General features: G+C 38.2%; 1 protein-coding gene across 1 annotated transcript in view; it reads left to right on the forward strand.

The window, feature by feature from the left end:
- The window catches only part of SLC36A4 (solute carrier family 36 member 4), a 93,699-nt gene that overhangs the window by 39,108 nt on the left and 39,527 nt on the right, over positions 1-15,064 (forward strand). Inside the window, 1 exon segment of the mRNA XM_054627685.2 lies at positions 4,202-4,371. Within this exon segment, the coding sequence (XP_054483660.1) occupies positions 4,202-4,371 (170 nt within the window).

Below are 15,064 nucleotides of genomic sequence, written 5' to 3' on the forward strand. Positions count from 1 at the left end.
CTGGAACAGGTTGCCCAGAGAGGTTGTGGACTCCCCATTCCTGGAAGTGTTAAAGACCAAGCTGAATGGGGTTCTGAGTAACCTGAGCTAGTGAAAGGTACTACCCATGGCAGGAGAGTTGGAACTGGATGATCTTTGAGGTTCCTTTCAACCAAACCATTCTGTGATTATCTGACATTAAAAAAAAAAAAAAAAAAAGCCAGAAATCTGCAAATGTTTACTGTGTCTATTCTGTGTGATGCAGCTGAAAGGAAAAATACTTCTATTTCTAATAAACCATGGCAGCCCTTGTTGTTTATAAGATTAGTGAAAAGCTTGTTTTAAATGGTAGCTTTGGGTTTATTTGTGCCTTAAGAGAGGTGTTAATAAAAAACACGGAGTGAGAGGAATGTGGAATAAGCTAAGGTTGCTACCCACTGTTGTTTTTTATTGTGCTCATGCAAGCAACAGAATAAACTTTATTCTGCATCCCTGCTGTCTAACAGAGCTGTTCACATAGGAGTTTTCAAATAGCTCTTGGCTACAGTGCAGATGTGATGATGATAATATTTGTGCTGATGGCTTTGCAGGCCTAATGCAAGGAAACAGATAATAAAAGAGATGGAAACTGGTGCTCTATAGGGTTGGAAATTGGCATCATAAGCATAATAACCTCAAAGCTACTTAGGGCACATATCCACAGTTAACAAAGTCATCTGTTTTTGTCTTACCCTGGAGAGTACCCCAGAGCACCAAACAAAATTAGGAGAAGCAGTTTGGTGGTGTGCAGGGATTGTGATGTATGATGCTGTTGCTGTGCAGGACTATCAGGCTCTACCTGATACAGTACTGAGGGACAAATGGTTGCAATTAACTGGGCTAGCAAAACAAATTTCCAGTGAACCACAGGACACTATTTTGCTATTTGGTCCTCACATAAAAAGCCAGTAAGTTGCCAGTTTGAACCAGAGAAATTGCAAGGAGCAGAGGAATTTTTTCATAAGAAGACAGACAGGCGAAAGACCTGGAGTGTATCTAAGCAGTGAGACTTGGCTTGTGTGTTTAATTCCAGTTGGACAATCTCTGTCTTAAAAATAAGCTTTTCCTGATAAAGAAAATTAAATTAAAATTCTGCTGCTTTTTGAGATTTATTTGATGTTCTCACTGAATTGACTGGAAGGCATACCCAGGCCCTAGACTAGTTAAGTTCTTAAGTTTAATTTAAATAGAGGACTACTTGTATTTAAAATATCCTGCTAGATTGGTGCTTTTGGATAAATAGCTTGATGCTGTTCTATTTAGATGGTGTTTGGGAGTACAAATTGTCATTCAGCATAATGCATTACTTAGAATATGTTGAAAATTGACTTAAAGAGTAGTTTTCTGTATTTGCAGATGTAAATTACAGAAAATTCTGCTTTAGTATTTATTAGAGTCCTTGGTCTGGGTCTTGTTTTTTCATAAAATGGTTTCAGTTGGAGAGGACCTTTAAAGATCATCTGTTGTGATCCCTGTGCCATGAGCAGAGAAATCTGTTATAAGACCAGGTTGCTCCAAACTCCATCCAACCTGGCCATGAGCACTTCCAGAGATGGGGCATCCACAGCTTCGCTATCCTCATTGTCAAAAATTTCTTCTTGGTTCTTGTTTGGGTTCTTGTCTTCTTGAGGCCAAATATGAAGGTTCTTTCCACCACCTCTTCTTTGTTAAGGTATAAGTGAGTCTTTGTGCAACAGTTCCCTTACTGTGGATCCCAAAAGTTAATGACCATACATACAAACATTGGTGTATTGAAGTTCGACAAGACTACACATGCAGCTTAGTTCAAGTGAAAGCTTCACATAATTATTGCTCTGTTTGGTCTAGCTGTGTTGTTCTGCAAGTTTTGTTGCACTGCTTGCCGATGTTTCTACTCTTCAGATGGGTATAATGAAATCTAAAATGATGAATTGAAAAGCGGTTTAGCACATATGAATGATTTAGATTTTTATTAAGTGGTAGCCTAAGGAGTCATCTTTTTCTGATTGGAATATAATATTAAATTACTAGTAAAATCAAGTTAGTAATATAATTTTTTTTTAATTTGGAAAGTTATAATTGTCATAGAGCTGTAGAAAAAATAGTGTAATGGAGATGCTTACCAATCCTGTTTTTGAATATATTTTAGAAATTACTTTTGTAAAGGCTTGGGGTAGTCTGAAGCCTGAGGAGTAGAGGTGAATTCTGGGTATCTGGTCAGCTAAAATTTAACCAGCTAAAATCTATCTATATCTTAATCTAAAATCTAATCTATATCTTCTGGAATAAGGACAGTCTTGCAGAACTGTTTTTCCCTCTAAATTTCTAAAAGCTACTCAGCAGTCAAAAAGATGTGTGTCACAAAAGCAGCAGCTTCTAAACTAGCTACACCATTATGTCAGCCTGTAAATTGATGCAATAACATTTCTGTCCATTTGAATGTGCCTTTGGAGATACCTTGACCTGTGTACAGTGATGGCCAAACCTTTGATACAGATAATTTCAAACCTATTAGTCAAAATGTAATTTTAGTTGAAGCTTATTTTTCTTTTCTTCCTCATATAGAGGAATAGAATTATAGAAAGTATGGTGGAAAAGAGCTGAGCTGTACAGATAAAAGTTTTGCCATGCCATTTGGCCACAGGATAAAGGGCCAAAAGCAATCCTGGCTAGATTTTATTTACTAATGCAGATACAGACTGTGATATTCAAAGAGAGAATGTTCAAGTGACCCCTGCCAGGCTTTGAGAGATACAGAGATCAAGGTCCTATTGTTCTTTCCCTACTCTTGCTGGTGCTTTTTATTTTCTTACTTAACTTATGCATTCACAGAATCACTAGGCTGGAAGAGTCCTTCAAGATCACTGAGTCCAACTCCTGCCCAAACACCTCAACTAAACCATGGCACTGAGTGCCACATCCAGTCTTTTCTTAAACACATCCAGGGATGGTGACTTTACCACCTCCCAAGGCCGACCATTCCAGAACTTTATCACTCTTTCTGTAAAGCACTTTTTCCTAATATCCAATCCATATTTCCCTTGACACAGTTTGAGACTGTTTCCTCTGGTTCTGTCAGTTGCTGCCTGGTGAAAGAGACCAACCCCACCTGGCTACAGCCACCTTATCACTCTCTACAACTCCACAGGGAGTTGTAGAGAGTGATAAGGTCACCCTAAGGTCTCCTTTTCTCCAGGCTAAACACCCCCAGCTCCCTCAGTCGTTCCTCACAGGGTTTGTGTTCCCAGCCCCTCCCCAGCCTCGTTGCCTCCTCTGGATGTGCTCGAGTGTCTCAAGGTCCTTCCCAAACTGAGGGCCCAGAACTGGACACAGCACTCAAGGTGCTGGGTACAGGGGAAGGGTGCCCTCCCTGCTCCTGCTGGCCACACTGTTCCTGACACAGGCCAGGATGCCCTTGGCCTTCTTGGCCACCAGGGCACTCTGCTGGCTCATGTTCAGCCGGCTGTCACCAGTGCCCCCAGGTCCCTTTCTGCCTGGGCACTGTCCAGCCACACTGTCCCCAGCCTGTAACGCTGGAGGGGGTTATTGTGGCCAAAATGCAGGATCAGCACTTGGATTTATTAAACTTCATCCTATTGGACAGACCTGTTCCAGGTCTGTCTGCAGAGCCCTCCTACCTTCCAACAGATTGACACATGCTCCCAGCTTAGTGTTGTCTGCAAATTTGCTAATGAAGGACTCAATCACCTCATCCATGTCATCAAGGAAGATACTGAACAGAGCTGGCCCCAGCACAGAGCCCTGAGGGTTTGCTTCAGATGAACATCTTTTTAAGGACTGAAGCAATGAACCAAGCCCTCACCGAAGATTTTTATAATGTCCATAGAAACAAAATCATACAAAGACTCAATTTCTGTTAGTTCACTGCAAGTAATGACAAATTCTTGTAATTAATGCAGCACGAATTAAAAATATACGTAAATTTAAACCTGTTGGAGGCATGGATAGCTCTTTGTCATTTGTTTACTCAGCCACAAGTAACAGTGGTAAGGATGTCTGCCCTTTCTTGGAAGATTTACTCTAGTTGGCTTATCTTCTGCAATTTCTTAGGCAGTTAAAATATATTAATGTTTACTGGGAAAAAAGAATTCATATATATATATATGTATTTCCTTAGGGCCGTTATCAAGTGAATTTTTTATGAAGAATTTGCAACTTACATGACTGTATATGTTTTCAACAGGTTGTATCAGTCTGTAAAAATTCTGTACTCCTTTGGGATTTTTGTGACATACTCGATTCAGTTCTACGTCCCTGCAGAGATTCTGACTCCAGTTGTCACCTCCAGAGTGAGGCAGAAGTGGAAGTTACTCAGTGAGCTTGTGGTGAGAGCACTATTAGTCTGCTCAACCTGTAAGTATGTGCAGAACATCCATTAAAAAACTTGCTATTACATTTTTTGGACCTGCTTATTTAAATATATGTTTTGTTGTTTAGTTTTCTGGAGGCTAGCAAACCTGACATTTTGACTTTTACGAACAAATGAAACTAATGTTGTATTTGTATTTTAACTGCATTTGTTTTAGTAGGTTTGACCGATTATTTGACAGCAATATATTTTGCTGGTAATACCCTAAAGCTGCCAACTGGAAAATAAACCTTTCTCAAACAAAATTTTTTAAGTGAGATGCACATTGCTGAGATTTGTCAGCATTTATCTATGTGATCTTCAGTACATGCTTGTCATGGAGAAATCGTTTCTGTTTTGTTGATCTGAGGATTAAGCCTTAAGATATGCTGGGTCTGTAGCCAAAAAGTAGCATTGGCAAACATGGATGCCTGGTCATGGAGTTCATGAAGTGCCACTTATTTTAGAATAATGCTCCAAAGTAGTTTTTGGAGGCAGGCATCTCTACCTTCACTCCCTGTTACTCTTGTTGTTTTTCTTGCTTGTCCCCTAATTTTCCCTCCTGCTGTGTCCCTGCTTTCTCACAGCTGCTTGAGATGTGCTAGTAGGAGTCAGCAGAGCTGACATTGAATGGTGAGTGTGGTCTCATCCAGGAATCAATACTCCTGAAGATAATGAACTGTGGGGGAAGTTCAGCTTTGCCTTTACAGCTCCTAGCCAAAGTGCTCAATAACACAGCGACCTTTTCTCAAAGACATTATTAAAAAAATTGTTTCTAGTACAAAGCTGGCTTATTGACTTGACCAATTGTATTGAAATAAGCTGTTAATATCTTAAAAGCAATCAAAACTGATAAATAAGCAAAAAAAATGCTAAACTTTGTGTTTTAGGGGAAAGTACTGAAGAAAGAGAAGATATTAAGTTTATTGTCTCCATTCCCTTGATGAATACAGTAGCTAATGTACTGGATGACACCTAAGGATTGTTGTAAAAGGAGACTTTGACATCCAGTGAGACCTTCTTAAGGTCAAGTCTCTTGAGAAAAACAGTTTAATGCCAGTGCAATTTAATTACTAGAGTAAGCAAAGGGAAATACCATTAATCTAATAACTTGCAGCTCTGAAAATACATCTGTTTTGTGAAACCAACAAAATAAAAAGAAAACACAAATTTTTCTTGAATTATGAAGTACATGTCTCCTGAAGCATCATATAGCCTGTGTTCTATTTCAGGTGATCAAGGCATTAAGATTTTAAGATTGAGAACAGATGAATAGCTCTTGTAATACTTGAGAGACATCTAGATCAAAAAGCTTCAAGGTTCAAAACACTTCTTAGTATCTCTCCAGGACACTAAAAGGTCACCAGTTAGCTCTCCAGTCCTAACCACACCTTGCTGTCATGACACCTTTGACTTCTTCTCAATCTCTGTTGCTCTTTATGTGCTCCTTATCATCTGCCCTGGTAATGATATCACAATAGATTTGAAAAGCTAAAAGTCTTGTATATCCAAACTGTTGCTTACAGCCAAAGGCTTCAAGGATTTATAGGTGAAAGATAGTTCCATGTATGTGTCTGATGAGAATAGCCAGTGGTGAACAGGCTTAAAGACACACTTCCCTAATTGACTTGGGAAAATTTTAAATTACTTCATAATATTCAGCCACAGGTTTTTTTCTTAATTTTATCATTAACTTTTGTAATTTCTGGGTAGTCTGAAAAGGGAAAACAGGGAAATAATGTCCAAGAAAAGAAAGTAGAAAAAGAAAGGAAATTAGTTATATATATGTAAAGATACATATATACAAAAGATACAGCTATATATACAAAGATGTAGCATTAGAATGCTCTGCCTTTATGTCTTTGAAAAAAATGTGTATAGTAAAATTGTACCTAGTGTATGACATTGCAACTTACCTGTGATATGAATCTCTGAAATGGAGCTGCTGAAGTGTTATGGGTCTTACTGGGATATTTGAGGATATTAAATTGTTTGCTGCAAGGCACAAAAAAGTAACATTAAAAATTTGCTCTTAAAGGTTTGATATTTGCCAAGCTGTTGTGTGATGTGTTGTATTAACCTAATGGCATTTCAGGTTTTTCCCCAGTGGTTTCTACAACTTGTATGCATGCAGTAGCTGTAATACTTTTTCACCAACAATTGTGTAAGCTCCCATGCTTACATTCATCTTCATTTTTCATTGAAGCACTGGTTTTAAACAGAATTAATTTAAATAGCGTCACTTTTCACTTAGCTGCACTTTGTCTGACTGCTGAACATTGTTCCTAAAATGATTCAGAAAGTGTTTCTTTAATAGAAAGTAAAAATCCAAAACCTTTTAAATTAAATTTTAGAAATTAAATGGTTTTGATATCAGTGACGGAGTATGTTGTAATGTCTGGACCATTCAGAGGTCATACACTGATTAAAGGAAATCTGCTTGCTTGAAAGTAGCTCTTTGAGAAGAGGAACTTCAGCTGTGGTGCTAGTAGCACATTAGCTTCTTAAGACAAGACATGAAAAATCACTTATTACTAATTCTTGGGGCTTTTGCATTACTCAAAAGTTATGTCATTGTTTTATTGTTGGAGTATATGAGAGACTGTTTTTGGAAGAAGCAGACCAGGAGTCTATTTTATTGTCATTTTTTTCTTGTCTGATAAGGTTTGTTTTAAGTAAGGATTTGGCAACTGACTGGGGATGTAACACATACCTAAGAGCCATCTGTGTTGCTTAGGGCTTTTCATTACTTACTTGCTCACTTTTGGACACTTAGCATTGCAGGAGAATGATCACAAGAATCTTCTGCATTTTTAGATTTCCCTGTTCTTCTTCAGCTTTTTTCTATTTTTTTTGCAAGAGACAAGCATCTCTTCATCTTTGCTTGGATTTCACTGTAGATGGTGTAGCAAGTTGGAAGATCCCACCATACTTCATAAATCCTGACATAAACCATTATTTTATAAACTAGGTGAGCACCTGGTGCACTGAGTGGAGCGGTGAGCTAAGCTTGTGCTGAAAGTCCAGCCTAGAGCTGGAGCCCAGGTTTAGTGGATGCTGAAAGGAGGTGGGAGCTGGATGTCTAGCAAGCTAGGCAGAAATAGGATTGAAAGTTGGACTAAGCATCACTGTGGTGGGCTAAGTTAGAAATTAGGAACACAGGAAAATAGAAGGAATAGGACAAGAGTCCTCATGGGATTTGGAAAATGCTAGAAGAGATATGCAGGTGCAATTTTGTGTGGGTACTGCCTTGGTATTTTTGGTATTTGAATGTCAGATAACCTCAGTGCTTTGAAATATTTGTCAGGGTGGAATTTTGAAACAGTTTAAAGTCTTTACCCTGATTTTACATATTTAAAACACATGTCACAAATATAGTTAGGATCTGTGTTTGTGACATCTACCTGGGTGAAGGCTGGGCATCATGCCCAAGGTTCAGCTCTTAGCCAAGCCTGTTACATAATGGGATTGTATGTCCAGCACATTGGGATAAACTGTTAAAGTGTGAAGCTTTTTTAGTTTGCTTCTGAAGCATCCTGGACGATTTGTTAAAAGTTCACTGTATTTGTTTAGGTTTAGAGTAAACTTGGGAGAGAATTTTTTAAAGGAGCTTTAGTAGGAAAGCAGATTTAATCGGCCCCTCCCCTTAATTGGTTTGGGAGAAAATACTTTTTTGGAGAAAGGTGGAAAAAACTGTTTATTAAACAATAAAACTTAAACAATGTTAAACAATAAAATTTTTTGCTACTTTAAAAGAGATGACAAACTGAGAAAGTTTTTTTTCTGGGTTGTGGTTTAGTTTACTCAGTCTCTGATTAGTATTTTTGGTGTTGAAAATGTTGCAGGCTAGGTCCGGCCCGGTGGGCTATAGATGCAGCTGCTGGTGCTTTTCTGGGTGTTTAGTTTAGAGCAGGTTTTAAGAGGTTTAAGGAAAAGGGAAAAAAACAAAAGTTTAGGGAACCTTTTTGTTTTAGCTGGCTAAAATTAACTAAAAGCAAAAGAGAGTTTTGTTTTGCTGTTTGTTTATTTGCAGACAACGATAGTTTAGGAGTAGGAATGTGGAGGAGTGAGTACAGTGTTTGAAAAAAAAATTGCTGCTTTTTTTTTCTTCTTTTTTTCATTCTTTGGAACACTTTTAAAGGTGTAAAATTTATTATTTAACATAAATAGAATGAGACGATTGGGAATAAAAGCATTATATAGTCAATTTAAGACATTTTACTTTTTATTTTTATATCGTTTGCTTTCTACTAAAACTAATATAAATTTTAACTCTATAAACACATACATTATACATTTATTATACAGCTATACACAGACAATGGTAACAACATTTAGCAAACAGTGATATTTATATATAGGTTTTATTTAACAGTTAGATTTTTTTGAGGTACATATTGTGTTCTTTTTTTTTTTTTGCATTATTTAATATGTGTAACTTGATTTTTGAGCAAAAACAACTTTACGAATGGGTTTGTTTGTATTTGAGGTAGAATTAATTTAAACTGTCTTTTTTAACAAACTTTTGATATGCACTACTGGGACTTTGTTTTTATTTAGTCTATGCAAAGGCTCATATTGGGCAGGGCTTATTTGGTTAGTAGAGCTTTGGGTGTTAACTAATTAGGTGGATTTTGTTAGATGTTGCTTTCAGTTTTTGAAAGATTTTTTACTTAATGCTTTTAATGTGGTTTTTAACAGTTTGTTGTATTTTTTTACTTTGTTTGCTGCTGGTATATGGTAGGGGATATGGTATATTTACTTAATGTTATGTTTTTTAGCTTAGGTGTTGATAAGGCTGTTTTTGAAATGAGTTTTGTTGTTTGACTTCATTTTTTTAGGGGTATTATGTTTTTACAGAACTTGCTTTTCAAGGCTTAGGATGGTGTTCTGGGCTGTAGCATGAGACACAGGGTAGGTTTCTAACTATCTAGTGGTGGCTTTCACTATGGTCAGCACGTAGCGCTTGCCCTGGTGTGTTTGGGGCAGTGTGATGTAGTCAATCTGCTAGGCTTCTTCATACTTTTACTTGGACTACTGCTTACTGTACTCTAGGGGCTTTACTTGTTTGGCTTGTTTGATGGCAGCATATGTCTTACAGTTATGGATGACTTGAGAAATGCTGTTCATGGTTAAATTCACTCTTTGGTCTCGTGCTTACTTATAGGTGGTATTTTTGCTCCGATGGCTTGAGGCATCATGGGCTCATTGAGCTAGGAATAACTCTTTTTTATGTTGCTAATTTAAGTCTATCTTTGACACTTCTATTTTTGCAGCTTGATCTACTTGCTCATTGTTTTGGTGCTTTTCATTAGCTCTACTCTTGGGAACATGAGCATCTACATGGCGGACTTTCACAGGCAGCTTTTCTACTTTCGTAGCAATGTCTTTCTACTCATCAGCAGCTCAAATTGGTTTTCTTTTATGCTGCTAGTTAGCTTTTTTTCTACTTCTTTAGCTATTTCTACAGAGCATTGGCTACTATTTATGAATCAGTATAAAGGTAGAGCTTTGGCTACTTCTCTTTCTCAGCAATGTCTAGGGCCAGTTGAACAGCTTTAAGTTCAGCAAGTTGGTTTGATCTACTTTCTCTTTCAGTGGCTTCTGCGACTTGTGTGGGGCTCTATATGGCTGCTTTCTACTTCTGGTTTGTTCTTACAATGCGGCAAGAACTATCCGTGTTCTTGAGCGTATCGTGTATCTTCTGCTGGCGGTTGTATGGTGGAGCTTCTTTAGCTCGTGTCACTTCTTGTTCTCTTTCATTAGCGAGACTAAAGTTTTTACTTTCTGGCTAGTTTGTAATTATTTCTAGAATCTTAGGGTGATTCAGTTTTCTGATATGGGCGCGCTGTGTGATAACAGCAATCTGTTTGCTCTATGTAGTATTGGTGGCATGGTGCATGGAGGGAACTTTTGTTTTGAACATCTACTTCAGTACTGGTAGTTGGAGTGCTAGGAGGAGTTGTGCTTCAGTGCTTATTACTTCTGAGGCAGCTTGGACTCTTTCATAGGCAGCTAAGATTTCCTTTTCTGTTGGAGTATAGTTGGCCTCAGACTTTCTGTAGCTTTGACTCTAAAATCTTAGTGGTCGGCCTTGAGTCTCCCCAAGCACTTTCTGCTAAAGGCTCTAGGACAAGCTATGGTTCTCGGCTGCAGAGTAGAGTATGTTCTTCACTTCTGGTCTTGTCTTGACTGGGCTAAGGGCTACTGCATGAGCAGTCTCCTGCTCTTGCAAAGGCTTGTTGCTGCTCAGGGTTTCAGTGGAAAGTGTTCTTTTTACGGGTGACTAGGTAGAGACAGCTTACAATCTGACTGTATTCAGGAATGTGCATCTTCTAAAAACTTATGGCGCTTAGGAAAGCTTGTGTTTCTTTCTTGCTGGATGGTGGAGACGTTGCTGTGATTTTGTTGATGACATCGGTGGGGATCTGATGTTGTCTGTCTTGCCACTTCACTCTTAGAAACTGGATCTCTTGAGCAGGTCTCTTGACTTTGCTCTTCTTGATGGCGAAGCCAGCTTTTAGGAGAATCTGCATGATTTTCTTTTCTTTTTCGAACACTTCTGCTGCTATCTTGTCTTACACAATGACGTCATCAATATATTGCAGATGTTCTGGAGCTTCACTCTTTTTTAGTGCAGCTTGGATCAGTCTATGGCAGATAGTGGGGCTGTGCTTCCACCCCTGGGGCAGTCGTTTCCAGGTGTACTGCACGCTTCTTTAGGTGAAGGCAAACTGAGGCTTGCATTCTGCTGCCAGAGGAATGGAGAAAAATGCATTGGCAATGTCTATAGTGGCATACTACTTGGCTGCTTTGGACTCAAGCTCGTACTGGAGTTCTGGCATGTCCGGCACAGCAGCACTCAGTGGTGGAGTCACTTCATTCAATGCACGATAGTCTACTGTCAATCTCTATTTTCTTTCAGATTTACACACAGGCTAAATGGGGCTGTTGAAGGGTGAGTGGGTCTTGCTGACTACTTTATTGCTTTCTAGCTCACGGATCATTTTGTGGATGGGGATCACACCATCTCATTTGTTCGATACTGTTGGCAGTGCACTGTTGAGGTGGCAATTGGTACTTGTTGCTCTTCTACTTTCAGGAGACTTACTGCAGATGGGTTTTCTGACAGTCTAGGCAAGCTGTTCAACTGCTTGACACCTTGTGTCTCTACAGCAGCTATTCTAAATACCTATCTGAGTCCCAGCTTATTGCAATTAGCCTTTTCTCTTTAGAATCGTCATGGCACTTCTCTTTTAGGTATTTCCCCACCTCAGCTGGGTTCTGAATTTGTTCCTGTGGAAAATCTCAGTCTACAGGATCAGAAAATTATTTCAGGGTTTGGCTTATATTTTCTTATTCTCCACACCACTCAGGATTTTTCACGCCTGCATCTGCTTCTGGGTCAGGGGTCTCACTAACTCCTCTGGATGTCTCAGCCCTCATTCTAGAGAAGCTGCAGACCATATAGAGGAAGCTTACCAGATTAAATACCAGAAAGATGGTCTCTTTAACATTCAGGGGAAACTGAACATTCTCAAAAAGTGACATAACAGATCCAAAGGAGAAGAAGGAAAGGAAAGGCTGGAAAGCCTTATTCCTGGCTCCTCCTCTAACAGACTGGGTGCCATTACTAATAAATTCTCAAAACATACTGCTGGAATTGGGATGCAGGGTAGGATGAAAAAGCTGTAAACCATAAATATCATAAAAAGACGCCAGTATCTTTGTAAATACTTTATAAATCATTATCACCAAGGCCAACACAACAGCTGTTCTAATCCGTACCCTTCTACTGTAAAAATTACGTGTTATGGACAATAATCTTAGTGACCAGAAAGGTATTGAAACCTCAAAAAGGTCTAGAGCTCAGAGGTACATGAAGGCTTCTACTCTAAGAGACATTAGGAATTTAAGCAGCATGGCTACTGACTGCTTTAACTCACTAAAGAGCGAGCACAACCAACACACAATCAATAGAGCTTTTTTCCACCTTTTTGAGCCGCACGTTGGGCGCCAATAGATGTATTTGTTTCGGTTTAGAGCAAATTTGGGAGAGAATCTTCTAAAGGAGCTCTGGTAGGAAAGCAGGTCTAATCGGCCCCTCCCCCTAACTGGTCTGGGAAAAAATACTTCTTTGGAGAAAGGTGGAAAAAACTGTTTATTAAACAATAAAACTTAAACAATATCGAACAATAAAATCTTTTGCTACTCTAAAAGAGATGACAAACTGAGGAAGTCTTTTTCTGGGTTGCGACTCAGCTCACTCAGTCTCTGATCAGCCCCTCCGGTGCTGGAGATGTCGCAGGCCAGGCCCGGCCTGGTGGGCCACAGATGCAGCTGCCGGTGCTATTCTGAGTGTTTAGTTTAGAGCAGGTTTCAAGAGGTCTAAGAAAAAGGAAAAAAAACAAAAGTCAAGGGAACTTCTTTGCTTCAGCTAGCTAAAATTAACTAAAAGCAAAAGAGAGCTCTGTCCCGCTGTCTGTCCATCCGCAGACAACAGCAGTCCAGGAGCAGGAATGTGGAGGAGTGAGTGCAGTGTCTGAAAAAAACTGCTGCTTCTTCTCTCCCCCCCCTTCACTCTCTGGAACACTCTTAAAGGTGCAAAACTTATTATTCAACATAAACAGAATGAGACGATTGGGGATAAAAGCATCATATGGTCAACCCAGGTTCAGCTCTTAGCCAAGCCTGTTACATGATGGGATTGTATGTCCAGCATATTGGGATTAACTGTTAAAGTGTGAAGCTTTTCAGTTTGCTTCTGAAGCATCCTGGATGAATTGTTAAAAGATCATTTAATATTTTTATGTAGATAGCTGTAAATTTTATCTTTCCAGAGGTCAGCTTGTGTCGAAGAGCAAGAAAAAACCCCTTTTTATGCAAATCAGTTCTCTTATGCCCATTTCTTGAAATAAACTGCGCTTTCATCATGAGTGTTCTTTACTCTCTCTTGCTTACTTGGTACTGAGATCATGGTGATTCTGGGAGCGGAAAATTTGGAGAGGTTTTGTTCAGTTTAAGCAATTAATTCGTCCTGTATTAAAATCTTCAAAGTATGCTGGGAACTTAGAGACTGAGAGATGATCTGCTAAGCTTTAGTCAGTGTTGATGCTAAATGGCATCAGACGTATTCACTTCTGATGCATCACAGTAGGAATTGTGGTAAAAAATTTAGGATGGGGCAAGACAATAAAAAATACTTCTTTGGAGAAAGGTGGAAAAAACTGTTTATTAAACAATAAAACTTAAACAATCTCAAACAATATAAATTTCCTCTAGAATGAAAATGTAAATATCTCACTGTGTAGCAAAGCCTCCTCATGTCTTCTTACTGAAGGACACTGAAATTAAATCTGCTTGCTGGATGTGTTGAAAGAAGTATGGGAAAAAAAAAGTAGTATTGAGAAAATAGTTTATCTGAAAAGGTGGCAGCAAATCCATGAAGTAAGGGAATAAAATAGAAAGGAACAATTCTAGCATTACTTTCATTTTTAAAGAAAAAGTTATGTTTGATTTATTAAAGATAGTAGGGAAAGAAATTTTTTTTTGTGAATTGGCTACTGAAGAATATCAGCAAGTATAATGGAGAAAACTGGAGTTGAGCAGTAATAGTAACTTTCATCCACACAAGAAGTTTAGAATATTATTCTTTTAATAGCTTAATTTAGGGCTGTGTTCCTGCAGCCACGGTTTTCCTGTTAAAAGGTAAATTAAGAAATACTGCATTTGCATGTGGATGTGGAGATATCACTTGAATTGTCAGCTGTTTTGATTATTACCTTGAAATGAAAGAAATTTAATTGAAGGGCTGATCCAGCTGAGTATGAACGGAGCTGTTACTGAGCTGCTTGCCATTAAGTCTGAGCTTAGTGTGTAATTTTACCAAGAAGAGAATAAATGCATTGTTCACTTGAGCTTATCAGTTACGTTTTCTAAATATTTCCCTACTTGAACTGTACCTGGTTTTAAAGAAAGAACAGTTCTTCATGCTGAACAATTAGACACAAGATAAAATTATGTTTACCAGATGTCTTACACTGTTTATTGACATTGTGCCAAAAAAATACCTGCTTAGAGTAGCTGCAGAAGAGGTAACAAGAGTTTTAAGGTCTAATAATGCATACTCTTAGGATAAACTAATAATCATTTATATAGAAGAGGCTTGTGTATCAGTTATTAGACATAGATTTTTTTTTAAATAAGAATTTGTTAATTTCAGAGAGTAATATTAATGACAGAAAAGTGGAATAGTTAAATTAGTGATTTAGGAAAATTCCAGATGGGATATAAAATATTTGTGTGGACTGCTTACAGGTCCATCAAAGTGGTCTTTAACACAAAATAATTGTTTATGAATTGTCAAAGGAATAAAATCAAATATTTGATTAATTCAGTTCATTTTTCCCCACTGTTGTATTGGGGTTTTATCTGGGGCTTTTTTGGATATGGGGTGCTGTGAGCATAATTCTTGCTTCCAAGTAGAAGATCCTGTACTGTGGTTTTAAGTTGAGGATCATTGAGAGATGATCATTGGGTGATTTTTTGGCATATGCTTGGGCATGAGAAATAGATATATGAAATCAGATTTTTTCAACCTTTTTGAGTATCTTTGCAAGAAGAATTAAGCTCTTAATTTCAGGGTTATGAGTCCTTCCTATTTATATGCCATTATGAATTGTCTTATCTTATGAATTG

The sequence above is a fragment of the Agelaius phoeniceus genome, chromosome 2 (assembly GCF_051311805.1).
Source record: "Agelaius phoeniceus isolate bAgePho1 chromosome 2, bAgePho1.hap1, whole genome shotgun sequence".
Lineage (NCBI taxonomy): Eukaryota > Metazoa > Chordata > Aves > Passeriformes > Icteridae > Agelaius > Agelaius phoeniceus.